Source organism: Hemitrygon akajei, chromosome 12, assembly GCF_048418815.1.
Source record: "Hemitrygon akajei chromosome 12, sHemAka1.3, whole genome shotgun sequence".
NCBI lineage: Eukaryota > Metazoa > Chordata > Chondrichthyes > Myliobatiformes > Dasyatidae > Hemitrygon > Hemitrygon akajei.
Genome location: NC_133135.1, coordinates 76,980,189 through 76,999,760, shown reverse-complemented (window position 1 = coordinate 76,999,760; position 19,572 = coordinate 76,980,189). Strand labels below are relative to the sequence as shown.

The following is a 19,572-nucleotide window of genomic DNA, read 5'->3' as shown; positions in this document are numbered from 1 at the left end:
TGGTGAAAGCTATTTGCTCCGGGAAACCGCCTTTCCCATCCAGGTCGGCCTTGACACACCAATCATTGGCTGAAGAAAGTATGCTTGATCGTGGGCCTGCGCTGTACACCCTTGACTTGGAGCCTTCTTTCACAAATGATATGCGATGTTCTGTGCAGCATGGGGCATGAGATAAGTTGTGTATATGTGCATATGACGTTTGTATAGTACTGTACTTCTCGAACACTTCTGTAAAAAATAAATTACTTTATAAGCATGAAGTGCCAATTAAACTGAACTACTGCACAGAAAGCATCATGTGACTTTGAGAGGGCAAACAAAGCAACTTCAGGTACAGTACATCTGCTGTAATGTGCAAAATCAAGGCAAGCCAATGAAAAGTGCTCTCCAAGTATTTCCCTTCGGTATTACTTTGGCAATTTGCCCATTTCAACATTGTGCCTTTGTCAAGCACCTTAGAACTTTCTTTTTCCTACAATGAAGGCTCAAAGAAGCTGTTCTGCAAGAAGTCTTCTATCAGAATTCTTAAATATGTGATATGACAAAATTCAACATCCAATGTTGCGTGGCTGATCATTGGTGAAGTGCAGTCACACTATTCAGAGACAGTGTGATATGGTGCCAGCTTTGTTGAGATCTAGTGTTTTTCTAAATAAAATATGTTGTTTCTATTGCAGACCATCCCAAATTGAAGTGCTGCAGTGGCGTGAATCTCTGGAGAAGCTTCTGATGAACAGCTGTGAGTTTCATGGTCTTCAAATGATTCAGAATTTCAATATAATGGTCCTTCTGGACATAAAGGAGATAGTACAATTGAGTTATATAACCACTAATTAGTGAATAGGCAGGAAACAGAAGCATACACACCATGTGCAGTCAGATGAGTTGAGCTGGCACTCACAATGGATTGAAGGATGCGTTCTTGTGCTGTACTGTTCCAAGTAAAACATGCCTTTATATGGTGCTTCGATATCTCTTTTCACAATTCAACAGTTCAAAGCCATTTTTTAAGAAAAAAGATCAAAGGGAATAAAATCACAAACATATTAATCTTTTATAGAGTATTAGAACTGAGGAGCAAAGAACTTTATTGTAGACACCAGGGCCTGAAGAGTCCCGGGAAAATGAGAATGAGCAGCTCATTTTAAGATTAGCCTAAAACATCTCCCATTATGTACTTGAGTGCCAGAGACCGACTGTTGTGTTCTCTCCAACAGAGTACCTCTACGTTCTAGTCCTCTCTGCCTATTAGCATCCATTTTTCACACCTCCTGCTCACCTAGGTCCACTTATTGTGTGCTGGATCATACCCTACCTCTCCCCCAACCTTTTGTACAGGTCATTTCCCCTCCATTCTTTCAATCCAGATGAAGGGTCTTGACCCCAAAACATCAACTGTTAGTTCCCTCTGCTGTTTGGCCTGCTGAGTTCTTCCAGCACTCTGCTGCTTTGCGGTGGTTTTCTGTTGGGTAAGGACGAGCAACCAACCGAGAAATACCTCTTTCCCTCTATTCTCTGGGCCTCCGCATACAAAGGTAGCCATTTGTTGATTCATGTATTTTGCCTTCAACTCTCAAATTTTATTGATCAGTGTACATTCTTTAACCCTTTTCGCTCCTTATGGAGCATAGGGCCTCAACAAAAGTCCTCCACTTCCTGCGATCTCTAGCAGATGTTTTTCAGTCTCCCAAGTTTGGCCGGCGGCTTTCAGTTCATCTAAAAGCCTATGCCTCCAGGTTAGCTTTGGGCGACCTCCTCTTCCCTTGTGGATTCCATTCGAGTGATTGTCGAGTGACATTCAACTGGCTCTTCCTCAAGGTGTGGCCGACCCATCTCCACTTCCCCCTCCTTATCTGGAATACAATGGGCTCTTGGTTTGCTCTCTTCCATAGGTCTAGATTTGTCACTCTGTCGTACCACTTGAGGTGGAGGATCTGCCGGAGGCATTTGTTGAGAAAGGTCTGGATCTTGGTGCAACTGGTGTTAGTGATTCTCCATGTTTCGGATCCATATAGCAGGATGGCTTTCACATTGGAGCTGAACATACGGAGCTTAGTTTTGACAGAGATGGCCGTAGATTTCCAAACAGGTTGCAGGGTTGTGAAGGCATGTTGGGCTTTTCCGATCCTTGCTCTGATGTCCTCATCTGTACCTCCTGATTTACTGATTTTGCTTCCGAGGTAGGTGAATTTGTCTACATCTTCAACTATTTGTCCTTCAATCCGTAATGGCTCCTCTTATTTGTTATTAATGCGTAGAACTTTGGTCTTCTCCTGACTGATCTTAAGGCCTACTCGCTGTGAGGTCTCTCCCAAGGAATCTACTTTCTTCTGCATATCTTGAAGCCGGTGTGAGAGAAGAGCGAGATCATCTGCAAATGCCAGGTCTTCCAATTTCCCTGTTAACGTTCACTGGATGCCTCTCTCTGAGCCAGCATAGGCTGTTCTTGTAGCCCAGTCAAGTACCACAAGACAAAGTAGAGACGACAGCAGGCATCTCTGTCTGACTCCAGTAGTGACCAGAAACTCTTCAGACAGTCTCCCATCATGGATGACCCTGCATGAGAAGCCATCATAAAGCTGCTTGATGATATTCACCATCTCTTCTGGTACACCATAGTGTCGTAAGATGCTCCACATTGACTTTCTGTCCAGGCTGTCAAATGCCTTCTCAAAATCAATAAAACACACATATAGTGGAGTTTGCCATTGTGGAGCCTGGTCCACAATGACTCTAAGTGTAGCTATCTGGACAATGCATGATCTCTCTTTCCTGAACCCTGCCTGCTCAACTCTAAGTCTCTGGTCGATGGCGTCTTTCATCCGCTCCAAGATGACACTGGTGAGAACTTTGCTAGGAATGGACAACAAGGTGATCCCCCTCCACTTGCCACACAGTGAAAGATCTCCAGATTTTGGCAGCTTCACAAGGAGGCCCTTCTTCCAATCTGATGGAATCTCTCCTGTTCTCCATATCAAATTCAGCAGTATATGCAAATGGTCCACCATACCCTCTCCACCCTCTTTCAATGCTTCTGCAGGAATGATGTCTTCTCCAGCAGCCTTGCCGTTCTTCAGGCTTTTCAGGGCTTTTCGAATTTCTTACTTGGTGATTTCACCTATATTGATGTTGAGTGGGTCTCCAGGCTCCAGGTCAGGTGGGTTCTGTGGTGGTGGTCTATTCAATACTTCCTGGAAGTGTTCCTTCCATCTCGCCAGCTGATCTTCAACCGAAGTGAGCAGATGGCCTGTTTTGTCTCTAACAGGTCTGTTGAAATTGCTTTTCTTCCCTCTCAAAACTTTAGTTGTCGTGTAGAGTGCCTTGAGGTCCCCTTTACTGGCCGCTGTTTCTGCTTGCTGTGCTATTTCATTGAAGTATGACCTCTTGTCCTTTCTGAGCTGTTTCTTCACCTCCTTGGCCATCACGCTGTACCTGTTGGCGGCGATTTGTTTCTGTTGCCGGGTTCTGGCCCGATTCAACTCCTGTTTGAGCTTTTTCCTCTCCTCCACCTTCTGCCATGTCTCGTCCCTGATCCAAGGTTTACTGCTGACTGGTGGTCTTCCCAGTACTTCTTCGCAGGCTCCTACAGTGGCCTGCTTGAAGGTAATCCAGGCATGTTCCGCTGTTCTCTCATCTTGTTCCTCTATTTGAAGAGCCCCAAAGTGGTCTTGCAAGGCGATATGGAAATCTTTCTTGTTCTCTTCCATCTGTAGTTTTCTAACATCAAACTTTATTCGCGTGTTCTGTTGCTTCTTCTTGGCTACAGCTTCATCTTCAGCTTTGCAACAACCAAATGGTGGTCAGATCCAATACCTGCTCCTCTTTTGGCTCTCACGTCTTGCAATGAACTTCTCCAGCGCTGGCAGACTATGACGTGATCAATCTGGTTCTCTGTTTGATGGTCAGGCGAGACCCAGGTTATCCTGTGGCAGCATCGGTGGGGAAAGAGGGTACCTCCAATGGTCAGTTCGTTGAAGGCACAGAAGTCGGTAAGGAGTTCTCCATTTTCATTCATATTTCCCAAACCATTCTGGCCCATCTCTCTCTCCCTACCAGTGTTATCGCTGCCTACTTTGGCATTCAGATCTCCCATGACCATCAACATATCTTGCTTAGGTACCTTTCCAACTACTGCTTGAAGCTGGGTGTAGAAGAGATCTTTTTCTTCTTCCTCTGTGTTGTTAGTTGGGGCGTAGCACAGGATAATGGATACCTTCTGGAATCTGGACTCGAACCTGGCTGTGATGATACGGTCAGACACTGGTTCCCATTCTATCAAACTTCTGGCTGCTTCTTTGGACAACATCAGAGCCACACCAGCCTCATGCGGGTCTTCCTCTTTTTCTTTGCCGGAATAGAGCAGAGTTTCTCCTGTCTGCAGTTTGGTCTCACCAAAAGTATTCCACCTTGCTTCACACATGCCCAGGAGTGTGAGGTGGTATCGGTTCATTTCCTTCACTGCCTGTGCACACCTACCTGTCTCCCAAAGCGATCTCACATTCCATGTTCCGATTAGGATAGATTTCTTCTGTGAGAGCAGCTTTGGAGCCTCCATTATGGTTTTCCTCGGGTGAAGGAGGGTTGTCAGCCCTGCAGCTTCCTGACGGGTTTGGTTGCAGCGCGTCATCAGCCTCCTGAATGGGGCCCTGCTTTTCCCGAGATCTGGGTTAGTGGTTGACAATCTGCTGACGGTTTCTGTAACAATTGCTTGTTTTACGTGAACGGGTTGTTAGCCCATTTCACAACCCCCAACCTGGAGGACCAGGGGTTTTCTGTCGGGGTCACCTTTCCCTAGGCGATGGCATTTCCATGCTAACAAGCTCCACCTGCCCGGGTTTGAAATCAGAGTTTACCCTCTCCTAGATAGGCTGCCATCCAAGGCTAACGAGTCCTATCTACCCGGGTTTGGAATCGGAGTTCCTTCTCCTAGGCTATGTTGATTCGCGGCACCTTCTTCCATATTATCCGGTGCACCCCTCACACGAGGGATCCCCCATCCACCACCCAGGGGACGCGCCTCAACGCCGTACATCCCCAGCGCGAGGATCAGTGTACACGAATCCTCAAAATTTAATTTGACCCTCTATGTTCAGCACTTTACCATTTAAACAGCACTCTTGCTGTCATCTTTTAATATAAAATGGATGCCTCACAAGTTTACTTGTGATGCACCATCAATAACTCTCGGAGACGTGAGGCGAGATATAGGCTTTTATTGGCTGGAAGAAAGAACAAGCAGCAATTGACCACCACACTACATCCTGGAGACTGAGACCGGGGCTGTGTCTCCAATCGCCTTTATACCGGGGTCCGTGGGAGGAGCCATGGTCCGTGGGAGGAGCCACAGGAGCAGTCAGCAGGGGGGGCATGTCCAGACAGGTATATGTAGTTCACCCACTACAAGTTGCATTAAGAATTTCTTGTACATTAAATGTCCATTTGCAAGAGAAGCAGCACTGTCCAGTTTGTAGATAGTCATGTCACCTGGCTGATGCTGACTTTAGTTGAAGTGTTGGCCAGCTGCTACTCTTCTAATGTTTTTCCTCCTCCGCTGATCCGACACTGGCAGTTATATTTTAAACCTCAAACTTCTTTTACTCTTCAGAATAAAAATAACAGTCTTGAAATAGATTGTGAGTGACCCTGCATCTCAGAGGGGCATGTGCGAAGAATCAACTCTTAAGCTCTTTTTGTCTCTAAGAGACAGCCTTTGTATATTTTTAATCTGACAAGCTAAAAAAAAGTATCAACTTCTAATTTATTTCTTTGCCAACACTTTCAGAGCAGTCCACTGCAGGAAGAATACTTGCAGGATGAAAATATGATTACACCTCAGAAAACATTGCTCTTTACATGATTCCTTCCCTGTTTACATTAAATACAAGTGGTAAAGTAAATCTATAGAAAACACAAGAGACTGTAGAACCTGGAATCTGAAGCAAGGAACAAAATGCTAGAGGAACTCAGCACTCTGGACCAGGATTTTGACACAAAATATCAACAATTCCTTTCCTCCCACACATGCTATATAACCCATTGAGTTTATCCAGCAGATTGATTGTTACTATAAAAAAAAGGATCATTCAAGTTCGTATGTTTCTAAAATGTATTGATATATCCATGCCTGTAATGACTTCACAACATCCTTGTGTCCTAAGTCACTAACATTAAGAACGAACCAATTTATGGGGATCATGACAATGTTGACCCACTACAATGGTGTCACCTGCAAACTTATAAATAGAGTCGGAGCCCAAATCGGTCACTCAGTCATGAGTGTATGGAAAGGATACTGAGGGGCTGAGGATGCAGCCTTGTGCAGAAGTGAAGATAATCATAGAAGAGATTTGCATGATTGCAGACATTTGTACAATTTTCACAGCCTACTGAAGACAGAGCAAAGATGAATCACAGGGAACTGTAAACTGCTAAAGAGGATTACACCACATAAATGATCGTAGTTATAACGTCTGGATATTGTTCATTCAGTATACTTTTGCTAATCCAGCGATGTTAATGTAATAGGAATTCACGATCCATATAAACTACAAAATCTCTATTGAAAAACCAGTAAGAGGAAAGATCAAAGGGTGGGGGAGGGGAAGCATGGAGGGGATAGGCAGGAAAGCTGAAGAAAGAATGTAAGGGGAAAGCACTAAGTGTAGTAGAAGGAGGCAGAACCATGAGGGAGGTGATAGGCAGTTGGAGAGGAGTCACAGCGAAACTGGGATGGGGGAAGGGAGGGGGAGGGAATTACCAGAAGTTGGAGAATTCGATGTTCATACCAAGGGGCTGGAGACTACCCAGACAGTATATGAGGTGTTGCTCCTCAAACCTGAGTTTGGCCTCATCATGGCAGTAGAGGAGGCCATGTATGGACATATCCAAATGGGAATGTGAAGCAGAGTTGTAGTGGGTGGCAACCGGAGGATCCTGTCTGTTGTGGCAGACGGAGCGGAGGTGCTCGACGAAGCGGTCCCCCATTCTGCATCGGGTCTTGCCGATGTAGAGGAGGCCACACCCGAAGCACTGGATGCAATAGATGACCCCAACAGAGTCACAAGTGAACGGTTGCCTCACCTGGAAGGACTGTTTCCCCTTCCCCCACCCCTTGATCTTTCCTCTTATTGGTTTTTCACCTGGCAACTACCAGCCTTCTCCTTCCCACCCTCCCCCCACCTTCTTTATAGGGCCCCTGCCCCCTCCCTCTTCAGTCCTGACGAAGGGTCTCGCCCCGAAACGTTGACTGCTCATTTCCACAGATGCTGCCTGACCTGCTGAGTTCCTCCAGCTTGTTGTTCGTGTTGCTTTGACCCCAGCATCTGCAGAGTATTTTGTGTTTACAAAACCTCTATTGTTGTTGAGAAAACAATTCTATGTCTGCCGTAGCTATCCATGACCTTTCTGTAAATGATCATCTATAGAATGAAACTCTTAAGACTTGATCAGTGAAAGAAGGCAAGTTCAATCATTGGCATTTGATGCCAGGTCTTTTTGCAGGTATCTTATGATGCCCTCTTATCTTAGGATGTCATAAAAGATGGGCAAACTTTTGCTAGTGCTGCTTTGAGACTGAAAATGGCACTCTCTGAGATTGACCTGGCCTAATCTTTGGAATGTACTTAATTGACAAAGGTTGAATGCCTGCAGAAACATTAGACTGGTGGTCTCTTGGGTTGTTTATCATTTGCTAACACCTGAACAGTTAAACCTTCATAACCTTCATCTAAGCAGTTATCAAACATTCTCACATATTGAAAACAAATGCATGTAGCCAAGAATGTCAAGACCTGTAGCCAGATCTGTATTACACCACTATGAAAATGGTTGTGATTAAATCTTGAAAAATGTTTGATTAATTTATCCCAGATGATGGCAGTGGTGAAACATGATAAGTTTAGAAAGAAATTTTCCATATGTTTGCTTCCAGATGGTCTGGCTGCCTTCAAAGCCTTCCTCCAATCAGAGCACAGTGAGGAGAACATTGAGTTCTGGATGGCCTGTGAAGACTACAAGGCAACCAAGTCACCTAACAAGCTGGCCTCTAAGGCAAAGAAGATCTTTGAAGACTTCATCGAGAAGGAAGCTCCTCAAGAGGTTTGGCAATGATTGCAAGAGCAAACATTTTATTTTAAAATATGTCGTACAGAATGTTTGTTGAAAGCTATACCCTTACATGGTAAAGGGCTGAGTGCAACCACTGCAAGTTTCTCAACAAACATATATTATTCATTTTCAAACAAAAAAAAAACTTTTGTAAGCAAGATTAATTAATGTTTCAGAGAACAGACAGAATATTTGTGTTATTTGTGGAAAAGACACTTCAAAACATTGACCTCATTTCATAACAAGCATCTATCTTGAAAATTGTGCATGGATTGCACAATGTTCTCTATTTAACTATTCTTTGAGAGAATAAAGGCTTTTCAAAAAATGTTCTGAACACAGGCTTGTGGAGAACATTCATTTTTAACATTTAATTTACTATTGATTTTGCAAACAATTTCCAGCTCAAAGAAATCTAAGTGGCCATTAAGGTGCTGTTAAAATGAGGCTTTGCAATGCAATTGGAGATGATCTTGAGATTTTGTCCTCTCTTCTACAGATCAATGTTGACCACTACACTAAAGAAGTCACCATGAAGAACCTAGCCGAACCTACCACATCAACCTTTGAGCTGGCACAGAAGAGAGTTCTGTCTTTGATGGAGAAGGATTCATTCAGCAGATTCCTGAAATCTGAAGTTTATCTGGAGCTGATAAAGTAGCTGTGCACCTGGGCTGTGCAAAGCGTGGGTGGAGAGGGACTTTCGAGGTCCCTGCAAACCCACCCAGTAAAGGAATAAGCCCTCACCGCTGGTAGCTAAATGGAACTATCATTCCCGGCATTATTTTTCCTCAAAACTCTGGGCACTAAAATGACATCACGTATATCTTGCACCTGTCTTTGCGTAGCCCCAAAATAAACACACACCAAATATGGCCAAGTGTTTGTACCTTCAATGCTGCACTCGTCTTTCGTGTGTGCGTGTGTTTTTTTTCCGTCCTTCCTTATTTCTGCTATTTGATTATACCAAGTGATAAATAATCATGTGGCTTCAAACGAATTCTTGAGCAAATCAAATCATTCCTTTAGGATTCTTATCACAATCTTTTCAAGGATCCAGCAAAATGCTTTGAAAATGAGATTACAGGCATCTGAGACCTACAGATTAAGCAACCTCTTATCCTTTCTATATCAGAAAAGTGTAACCCTACTTTCACAGTTGCAGAGCATCATTCATTGGAGCCATCCAAATCACCAAACAATTCTACATTTACTGATGAAGCATGCTAGAAAAATTATATGAATTCCTCAAACATATGATATTTAAAAATGCAACAAGGATGCTGATGGCTTGTAATAAGCAATTATGTAGTGGGCATTCTGTGTAAACAGATGACAGATTTGTGCTTACCTGGACTCCAGTTGTCCCTAACCATCTCATTAGTAATGTATTGAGGGCCATAGGTGTGGATACTCTATCTAAACTGTATGCCACATCATAAAGTGAGACAGCATGTCCACAAGTTCAGACAATCACACGTTCAGTCTCACCATACTATCTTACTGCTACTTACATGATTAACTTCATCTCCCAATTTACCTGAGAAGTAAACCCCATAAGCTGTGAGGTATATTTCTAAAGTTCCACAATGATGTACTGTACTTCAGAGGCGACAGAGTTGTGTTTCACTGGCGTGAGGAAGTGATGAAAAGGCTTTGATTACTTAGGGGGGTTTGTGTTAGATATTTTTTGAAGGAAAAGCAATGGTAAAAGAACACACACTTCACTACTGATTATTTCAACCAATTAATTCAATTGATCACAAGGCTCCAATAAATGCTTTACACTGAAAAAGGAACAAAATAAACAAATTAAAGTGCCTAAGTGTACGATTAGTACCCGGCAGTAGATATCACGTACAACACAATGCAACAAGTGATCCAAACACAAACTATCTTGTATGTCTGTCTTCAAATCATGGCCTCAACGTATAATTGACGCATTCAATCTACACATAAAATACACATGAACATATTAAATCTTCAAGAACTTGTAAATTAATTTTAATTTTCTTTGGCTCCAAAATATAATTTACTTCCTAACATGAAAATTATTTTTATCATTTATGAACATCAACAAACATTGACATATAATACTACCACTGAAAAGATTAAATTTGCAATTATTTTCCTTTACATGTGTGTGTACCTGGGAGAATTTCTGTTTAAGTTGGGTTAACTAAGATAGAACCAACTCTGTCACAGACAGCCGGAGTGCATTGGTTAACCTGAAGGAAAACAGAAGGATGGAAGTAGAAAATAACACTTGTTAACTTCACGTGAACTGCATTGTGCCCCAAATCAGTAAAGCAATTTAAGAAAAAAAATGCCTGATGGAATCCAGATTGTCCAAGATTAATCAGATAATGAAAATCACTAAAGGAACCTTAAAGCATGTATTCAACTTTATAATAAGCAAATACCCAAATGAAAATCAAGTCATTTAAATAGACATTTAAATTTTAAAAGGAGGCCCCCGTATTTTATATGAAGGTAGAAAGGTGCAAATTAATCTTAATGCAGGGTTCTGTAATTTCTTGTGTGACTTAGCCTTTCTTTCCTACAAATAAAGATGGTTGACACACATAATTATCGGTTCCATACTGTTTCCATGAAATCCTTACAAAGAGAGAACAACGTGTTGTGGACATTAAAATAATACATTAATGCACAATAATAAAATATTTCCTCCCTGAATCAGTACTTATATATACTCAAACAAAGAATGGAATAACTTGTCTGTATTGTATTCCTTGCCCTAAAGGTAAAGCATATCTAGAATGCTAGCCAAACTATTTAGAGAGTGCTTAAGAATTGATCTGTACTGTAAATTGTGTAGCCAGTGCATGCTCCTCATTAAAAAATACTCCATTTATTGCATGTGTTAGTATTATTACAGCACCCACACTCTTCAATGAAGAATAATCTCATTAAAGAGTCTCTGTAAATGCTTCATTTTATTTTGGTGGAAGGCTAGTGAGAAACCTTGGTGAAGGGTTAAAGCCCATAAGTGCAGGACACAGCCAAGGCTAAGGAGAGGAGGGTCAGTAAGCAAGCAGTGATCCAGTAATGCCAAGCCAAAGGTGCAGTATTAGGATATTATTTTGCCATTTCTGCTTTAAAACAGATATCCATTTCTATACAAAATCGGAATACTTTTGTTTAAGGAAACAGAAGCTGAGCGTTATGTCCTATTTCACTTAGCATAGTAGTATTAACAAGTTTTTTTGTCCTTCCATTTTGTATGGCCATTTTAAGTTACAATTTTCCAGCTGACTCAGTAAGATTGTACCCTAGTGAGAGTTGGTTTGACTGATAATTGTGGAAGTTGAGCATTTTCTGGCTGTAGGCTTAATGCTGGGTGGTGCCAATCCACTTGTGTTGGGCAGCACTAGATGGAGTTGAAACACACCACCTTAAAGCCTGAAAATTTGTCAAGTTGGCACAATTATCTCTACAATCATCATCCAAAATGAGTACATTACATTTTAATTAATGGAAGTCTGTAAAGTTAAAATCATAAAGCACTCATATCTAGTGAAAATGGTTCTGGAATGTAAGTGCGGGCTACCATAATGAAGCTAATATTAAAATCTAAAGCATTATTCATTATTAAAAAGTTAAATCTTCTTGTGATTATTCTGCTTTGTGTGCAATATGTATCTGCTCCAATGGTTTGAACTCCTCATGATCTGACAGCATACATGGGTCGTAAAATTACATGAATCGTTTGCAAAAAGAGACAGATTTCTATGTTATACAGACATGACTAGTGCAAATCCAATTTACTGTTATCCTTGCTACTTCACACACTGATAAAGACTTCCTTCGGCAAAGTTGAGGATCTCTTTTTTTTAATCTGGGCAAGAGAATCATTCATGTTGCTCAGAGATAATGAGCGCATTAGTCAGAAAATGAAGCTTCCCATCTCAAGCACAATATTCAAGGCATTATATCAGCATAGGAGTCAATTTAATAAGCCTCATGTAGGAATAATTATAGACCCATGAGCAGCATTAAAAACAATACTTTATTTTGGACTCATTCAAACTCAGAAATTGGCATTTAACCACCGGATTCCAATACTTTCACGTTAACTTTATGGAGTATTCAGCTCTTTATCTGACATAGTTGAAACAAATGGGTGTAATCATGTACCACTTATTGTTATTTGTACTATACTGTACTGTTATTACTGACTGCAGAGGCCTTTTCCAGCATTCTGTCTTATCTTGGAAGAGTTCAAAGCCTTATGAAGTAAATGTATTTCTACACCAACACATGCCTATTTTATTCTATATAATTTAACAGATTTTCTTATAAAAATCTCCTGGTGATCTCCGAGCATTAGAATGAATGGATGAGTGATCTGCAGTGTATGTTCACTGCTGATTGCAATGTTCTGTATTATTCACAGCAATTAAATGGTATTCACAGACAAATAAAAACCTACTAGGCACCAACCACCCCTTACCGTATCTAGAAATGACTCCTTCAATTGATTTTTCAGGTTATTTATTGAAGTCAAGCACCCAGTCAATTCTTGGTCTGTTCTGAGTTAGGTCACCCTACATGGGGCTGGTGTAGAAGTTGCAATTAGGCTCAAAAGTGGTGTATTAAGTTTACAGGGGAAGATAATTCATACATGATTCCCAATGTTGTAATTGTTTTATGCTGAAAAGATACAGTTCTCTCATATTCAAGTTGAAGTTCATGCATTAAGTACTGTAGCTACATGATTAAAGAGAGATGAAGGCTGCCAAACCTCAAAACAGATGCTGTGGGGAATCTGGAAAGGTCATAATTTGCTCTCAGGCATGCAGGGAAAGCATTAAGGTCCAACTGTAATGGTCTGCTTTCAACAGAAGGCAAAGATATGAGTTGGAAATTAGACCTACAGGAGTGTATCCTAATACAAGGTCCTCGTGTAGACCTGACTGTTTCCAGTCTGTTCTTTGAGCAAAAGGCAAAAGGATATCATACAGATTTTCTGGAGCCAATTAACAATTGTTAATGATGAGCACCTTAAGGTGTGCACTGAGGAGGAGGAAGGAGCATTGAAAGGTAAGTTGAAATTTATTGGCTTCCCAAAAAGAGTTAAAAATCCCAGCGGTTGCTTCAGAAAGCATCCACTCAATTCTGCAATCATGATACCTGTTCAGAGCAACAGACTGAAATCAGCAACCATCAACACTTAAGACCTCGAGAGCAGACGTGTTAGTTAAGCAGGCATGGTTTACCCATTCTCTGCTTTGGTATTTGAAGGGTGAACTAAGACAGTTTGACATGTTTATGCTGGTGCTGCCCAGCAGCATCTCATGATTGAACAATCACTGGTGAAGAGTTACCAGAAAGTTTGGGCCACCTCTGGTGCACCTATGGGAATGTTGAATTTGCTGGAAAGTAGAAAGGAAAAGACTACTGGGTCTACGTAAAACTGAAAACATTTCAGAATCAGAATTATATTTATTACCACTGACGTATGATGTGAAATTTATTGTTTTCTGGCAGCAGTAGTTGCAAAAGCATGAAAAAGTATTAATTACAAAAATAAATAATTAGTGTATAAACAAAGGAATAACGAGGTAGTCTTCATTAGTTCATGGATTGTTCAGAAATCTGGTGGAGGAGGGGAAGAAACTATTCTTCAATCACTGAGTGTAGGTCTTCAGGCTTTTGTGTCTCCTCCATGATGGTAGCACCAGCTGGTGAAGGTCTTTAGTGATTGATGCCACCATCTTGACATATCAAAACTCCTCAAGCTCCTAACAAGAGCTAATGTGCCATCTTTGTGTCTGTGTCAATGTGTTGGGCTGCATGATAGATCCTCTGAGATGTTGACACCTAGGAACCTGAAGCTGCTCATCCGTTCTACCACTGACCCCTCAGTGAGGAGCCGTGTGTGTTCTCCCAACAAAATCCAAAAATATCTATTAGGGATTACATATCATCAGTACCTTTAACATATTATAGCAAGCACACCATTCCCAGGTGACAGACTGTAATTGAAGGGAAATTGAGGCCCATGGCATCTAGAATACCTTCAATTGCATGTCAAAAGGGCAAATTGCAATAGTCATGGGGGATTTCAATACACAAGTAGATTGGAAAAATCAGATCCCAAGAGGAGGATTTTCTAGAATACCTATGAGATGGCTTTTTAGAGCAGCTCTTGGTTGAGCCCACTAAGGGATCACCTATGCAGGTTTGGATGTTGTGCAATGAACTGAAATTGATTAGAGAGTTTAAGATGTAGGGACCTTTGGGAGAAAGTGATCATAATATGATCAAATTCACCCTGCAGTTTGAGAAGGAGAAACTAAACTCAGATGTATCAGTATTACAGTGGAGTAAAGGGAATTATAGAGACATGAGTAAGGAGCTGGCCAAAATTGATTGCAAGGGAACACTAGCAGAGATGATGGCAGAGCAGCAATGGCTGGAGTTTCTGGGAGCAATTTGGAAGGTGCAGGATAGATCCATCCCAAAAAAGAAGAATCATTCTAAACTTAGATGACACAACTATGGCTGACAAGAGAAGTCAAAGCCAACATAAAAGCCAAAAAGAGGGCATATTATAGACCAAAAATTACTGGGAAGTTAGAGAATTGGGTAGCTTTTAAAATCCCATAGAAGGCAACTAAAAAAGTTATAAAGAAGGAAAATATAGAATATGAAGTTAAATCAGCCAATAATATTAAAGAGACCATCAAAAGTTTCTTCAGATATATAAAGCAGAGATGAGGGTAGCTATCAGAGCACTGGAAAATGATGCTTCAGTGGTAGTAATGGGGGATGTGAAAAAGACAGAACAACTGAATAAGTATTTTGCAATAGTCTTCATTATGGAAGATGCTAGCAGTATGCCGGAAGTTGGAGACTGTCAAGGGGCAGAAGTGAGAGAGGTTGCCATTACTAGGGAGAAGGTGTTGGGAAACACAAAAATCTGAAGGTAGGTAAATCACCTGGATTATCACCAAATCATGCGATGGTCTATGCCCCGGGGTTCTGAAAGAAGTGGCGGAAGAGATTGTGGAGGCATTTTTATGATCTTTCAAGAATCATTTGATTCTGGCATGGTTCTGGAAGACTGGAAAATTACAATTGTCACACCACTCTTCCAGAGGGGAGAGAGGGCTTCCTTAAGCAAAAATCTTGCCTTCCAAATCTGTTGGAATTCTTTGAAGAAATAACAAGCAGAATAGACAAAGGAGAATGGTCGATGTTGTTTCAGATACTTTTGACAAGGTGCCACACATGAGGCTGCTTAACAAGTTAAGAGCCTGCTGTATTACAGGAAAGGTACTTGCACGATTAGAGCTGAAATCAGAATAATGGGGAGGGGGTGGGATTTCATTGAAATCTGTCAAATATTGAAAGGACTCAATAGAGTGGATATGGAGAGGATGTTTCCTGTGGTGGGGAAGTTGAAGATCAGAGGACGTCCATTTAGAACAAAGATCTGGGGGAATTACCTTTTCTAGAGAGTAGTAAATCTGTGGAATTTGTTGCCACAGACTGTAGAGGCAGGTTATTGGGTATTTTTAAGGGAGAGGGTGATAGATTCTTGATTAGTCGGGGAATGAAGGGTTATGAGGAGAAGGCAGGAGATTGGGGCTGAGAGGGAAAATGGATCTGTCACCATGAAATAGTGGAGCAGACTCGATGGGCCAAATTGCCAAATGCTACTCTTATAACTTATGGTCTTAAATTAGAGTTAAATCAAATGAAAGGCTGCTGTTGTCAGAAGGCAAGATAAGTGTATGGACGATTTCTTGAGAACAAGAGTAATTTTACTTGTCATTTATACTCAAGTCAGCTGAGTGAGATAATGAAGAATTCCTATGAGTGAACAGAAAGAGCTCTGTGTTAAATCTAAAGCAGGAGATAAACAGTTACAGGATTTGTTTCAAGGCTTGACTCAAGCTCACTATCAATGCCCAACAGGCGCTTTTACCTCTTCCGTCATGGGAAAAGTACAGTAATACAATATGAGAATGAATTAAAGAACTAAAGGCATGAACAATTTTAGTAATGGAAACTATTTTCAAAATTATCTGTTTTTGTTTCCTGTATTGCTCAAGTAATAACTCAGTGTTGACTCAGTATAGTTGATTTGAATTAGAATGGGAATTAGTTTATTATTGTCACATGCACCAAGACAGAGGGAAAAGCTTGCCTTTCATACTCATCAGGTAGATCCCAGTACATTGGGATAGAACAATGTAGAATAACGCATAACAGCTACAGTAAAAATGATAAACATTAAAGTGCAAGATCATAATAACGTAGATTGTGCAGTCAAGTGTCCCTTTGATCATGCAAGGTGTATGAGAGATTATGGAGGCATTAGTAATGATCTTTCAAGAATTAATAGATTCTGAAATGGTTCCAGAGGACTTGATTATTGCAAATGTCATTCCACTCTTTAAGAATGGAGGGAGGCAGAATAAAATAAATTATAGTCCAATTAGCCTGATCTCAGCATTGGAGTCCACTATGAAGGATGAAGTTCAAAGGTACTTGGAGGCACGTGATAAAGTATGCCAAAGTCTGGATGGTTTCCTTCAGGAGAAATCTTGCTGGACAAATCTATTGGATTTCTTTGAGGAAATGACAGGCAGGATAGACGAAGGAGAGCTTGAGTTTTCAGAAGGCCTTTGACAAGGTGCCGCACATGACGTTGCTTAACAAGATAAGAGCCTTTGATATTCCAGGAAAGATACTAACATGAATAGAAGATTGACTGACTAGCAGGAGGTAAAGAATGGGAATAAAAGGAGCCTATTCTGGCTGGCTGCTGGCTATTAGTAGTATTCAGTAGGAGTCAGTACTGGGACTGTTGCTTTTCATGCAATACATCAATAATTTGGATGATTGAATTGACGGACTTGCGGCCAAGCTTGCGGACAATACAAAGTTAGGTGTGGGATAGTGGTGTTGTTGACGAAGGGAGTCTGCAGAAGGACTTAGACAGATTGGGAAAATGGGCAAAGAAGTGGCAGGGAAGTGTATGGTCATGTACTTTGGTCAAAGGAATAAAGATGTAGACTATTTTCTAAATGGGGAGAACATTCAAAAACCAGACATGCAAAGGAAGTTGGGAGTCCTCATGCAGGATTCCCTAAAGGTTAACTCGCAGGTTGAGTTAGTGATAAGGAAGGCAGATGCAATATCAGCATACATTTCGAAAGGACAAGAATATAAGAGCAAGCATGTAATGCAGAGGCTTTATAAGCCATTTGTCAGATTGCACTTGGAGTATTGTGATCAGTTTTGGGACTCTTATCTTAGAAAGGATATGGTGACATTAGAGAGGTCCCAGAGGAGGTTCACAAGAATGATTCAGGGAGTGAAAGGATTTGTACATGAGGATTTTGATGGATCTGGGACTGTACTCACAGGAGTTTAGAATAATGAAGGCAGATCTCACTGAAACCTATCGAATATTGAAAAGCCTAGATAGGGTCGATGTGGAGAGGACGTTTCTTACAGTGGGAGAGTCTAAGACTAGAGGCCACAGCCTCAGAATAGAGAGTCATCCAAAGTAAGAAATGAAGATGAATTTCATTAGCCAGAGGGTGAAGAATCTGTGAAATTCATTGTCACGGATGGCTATCGAGGTTCTTGATCAGTCAGGGCATCAAAGGTTATGTAGAGAAGGCAGAAGGTTGGGGTTGTAAGGGATAATAAATCAACCATGATGGAATGGTGGAACACACTCGATGAGCTGAATGGATTAAGTCTGCTCAATAGCTTTATGATCTTATGGTCATTCAGGAATTTGGAAAAAGCAGGATAGAAGATGGCCTTGAACCTAGTGGCACAGCTTGAAAAGACAATGATGTAGTGCTCCCAGAAACTGAAAGGTAAAACTGCCAACCCTGTCATTTTTGGGTGAAGAAAATTTTTATTTATCAATGTAGATATGAAATTTTTAAAAATATATTTTGGTCTAGCTGAATAGAAGGTCAGAAACAGAAGCAGGAATATATCAAAAGGTCCATTGGGCTTGCACTGACATTCAATGAGTTATCCAATCTTGGCCTCAACGCATTCTCTCCCCAAAGACATTGACTCCTTTGAGTTCAAATCTTTGTCAATTGCTGCCTCAAATATAATTTTTGACTGTGCCCCCATGTCCCTCAATGGTAGCAGATTCTACAGTCATGACATTGGAGAAAAGTTTCACCTCTTGGTGACTTCTTGTTCTGAAACCATATACCTGGTCTTAGTTACCCTCACTGGAAGCCACATCCTCTCAACTTCACGTCACTCTAGCTTAGCAAGTTACATGTTTCAGTAAAACCACCTCTCATTTTCCATTCTCCTTTGTGAATCCAGCTAACTTGGATTTTCTCAAGTACCAACCAATTTAAGATGGGAATCAGTCCAGTGAACCTTTTCTGCACTGCTTCTGACATCAGCAAACAAAACCCCATACACAAGCAAATAGTCAAAGTTTACCACATGGCCCTTCAAGTCTGCCCCGTCATTCAATATGATCATGACTGATGTATCCTTGACCTGGAATTCCTTTTCTGTGTCAGATTCCCAATAATCCTGAATTACTCAATCTTTCAAAAATGTATCTATTCTGACATCAAGTACCTCAAATGGTCCAGCCTCCAAAACCATGTAGGGTTGCAATTTCCAAAGATTCGCCACCCTTCGCACAAAGAAGTTCCCATGCACTTCAGTTTTAAGTAATTCACCTCTAATCTTGTAACAATGTGCCTTTGAGGACTGCTATTGGTGGAAAAATCTCAATATCTACCTTTTCATGCCTCATATGGATCTTTAAGGTGTCAAAAGATCCTCCCCAATTCTTCGAAACTCCATAACTACAGACCAAACTTACTGAACCTTATGCGATAAGACATTCCACTTATAATAGAAATTAACATGGTGAACCTCATAGTGATTGCTACTGATGCTATTCTATTTATTCATAAGTAATTGAACAGAACTGTGCATGGTTAGTTAGGTGTACCCGCATTAATATTCTGTGCAATCCTTTTCTATTTCCAAATTTCAAACTCTTTCCAATAAATGACAACATGTAGTTTGCCTTCTTGCACAAATACACCTAGACTGCATTGTACTTCACTCATTTACAATACAACACCACTGGGATTGTTGTATATAACAATATAACAATTACAGCACAGAAACAGGCCATCTTGGCCCTTCTAGTCCGTGCCAAACATTTACTCTCACCTAGTCCCACCTACCTACACTCAGCTCATAACCCTCCATTCCTTTCCTTTCCATATACCTATCCAATTTTTTTTAAATGACAAAATCGAGCCTGCCTCTACAACTTCTACTGGAAGCTCGTTCCACACAGCTACCACTCTCAGAGTAAAGAAGTTCCCCCTCGTGTTACCCCTAAACTTTTGCCTCTTAACTCTCAACTCATGTCCTCTTGTTTGAATCTCCCCTACTCTCAGTGGAAAAAGCCTA

The 19,572-nt window shown here is 41.1% G+C and overlaps 1 protein-coding gene across 1 annotated transcript in view; it reads left to right on the top strand.

The window, feature by feature from the left end:
• LOC140737230 (regulator of G-protein signaling 5-like) overlaps positions 1 to 11,742 on the top strand; it is a 57,989-nt gene extending 46,247 nt beyond the window's left edge. The window contains exons 3-5 of the mRNA XM_073063538.1: positions 678 to 739; positions 7,931 to 8,097; positions 8,606 to 11,742. Coding sequence (XP_072919639.1) covers positions 678 to 739; positions 7,931 to 8,097; positions 8,606 to 8,767 — 391 coding nt within the window. The 3' untranslated portion in view covers positions 8,768 to 11,742. The remainder of the gene's footprint in view (positions 1 to 677; positions 740 to 7,930; positions 8,098 to 8,605) is intronic.
• Positions 11,743 to 19,572: the final 7,830 nt, after the last annotated feature.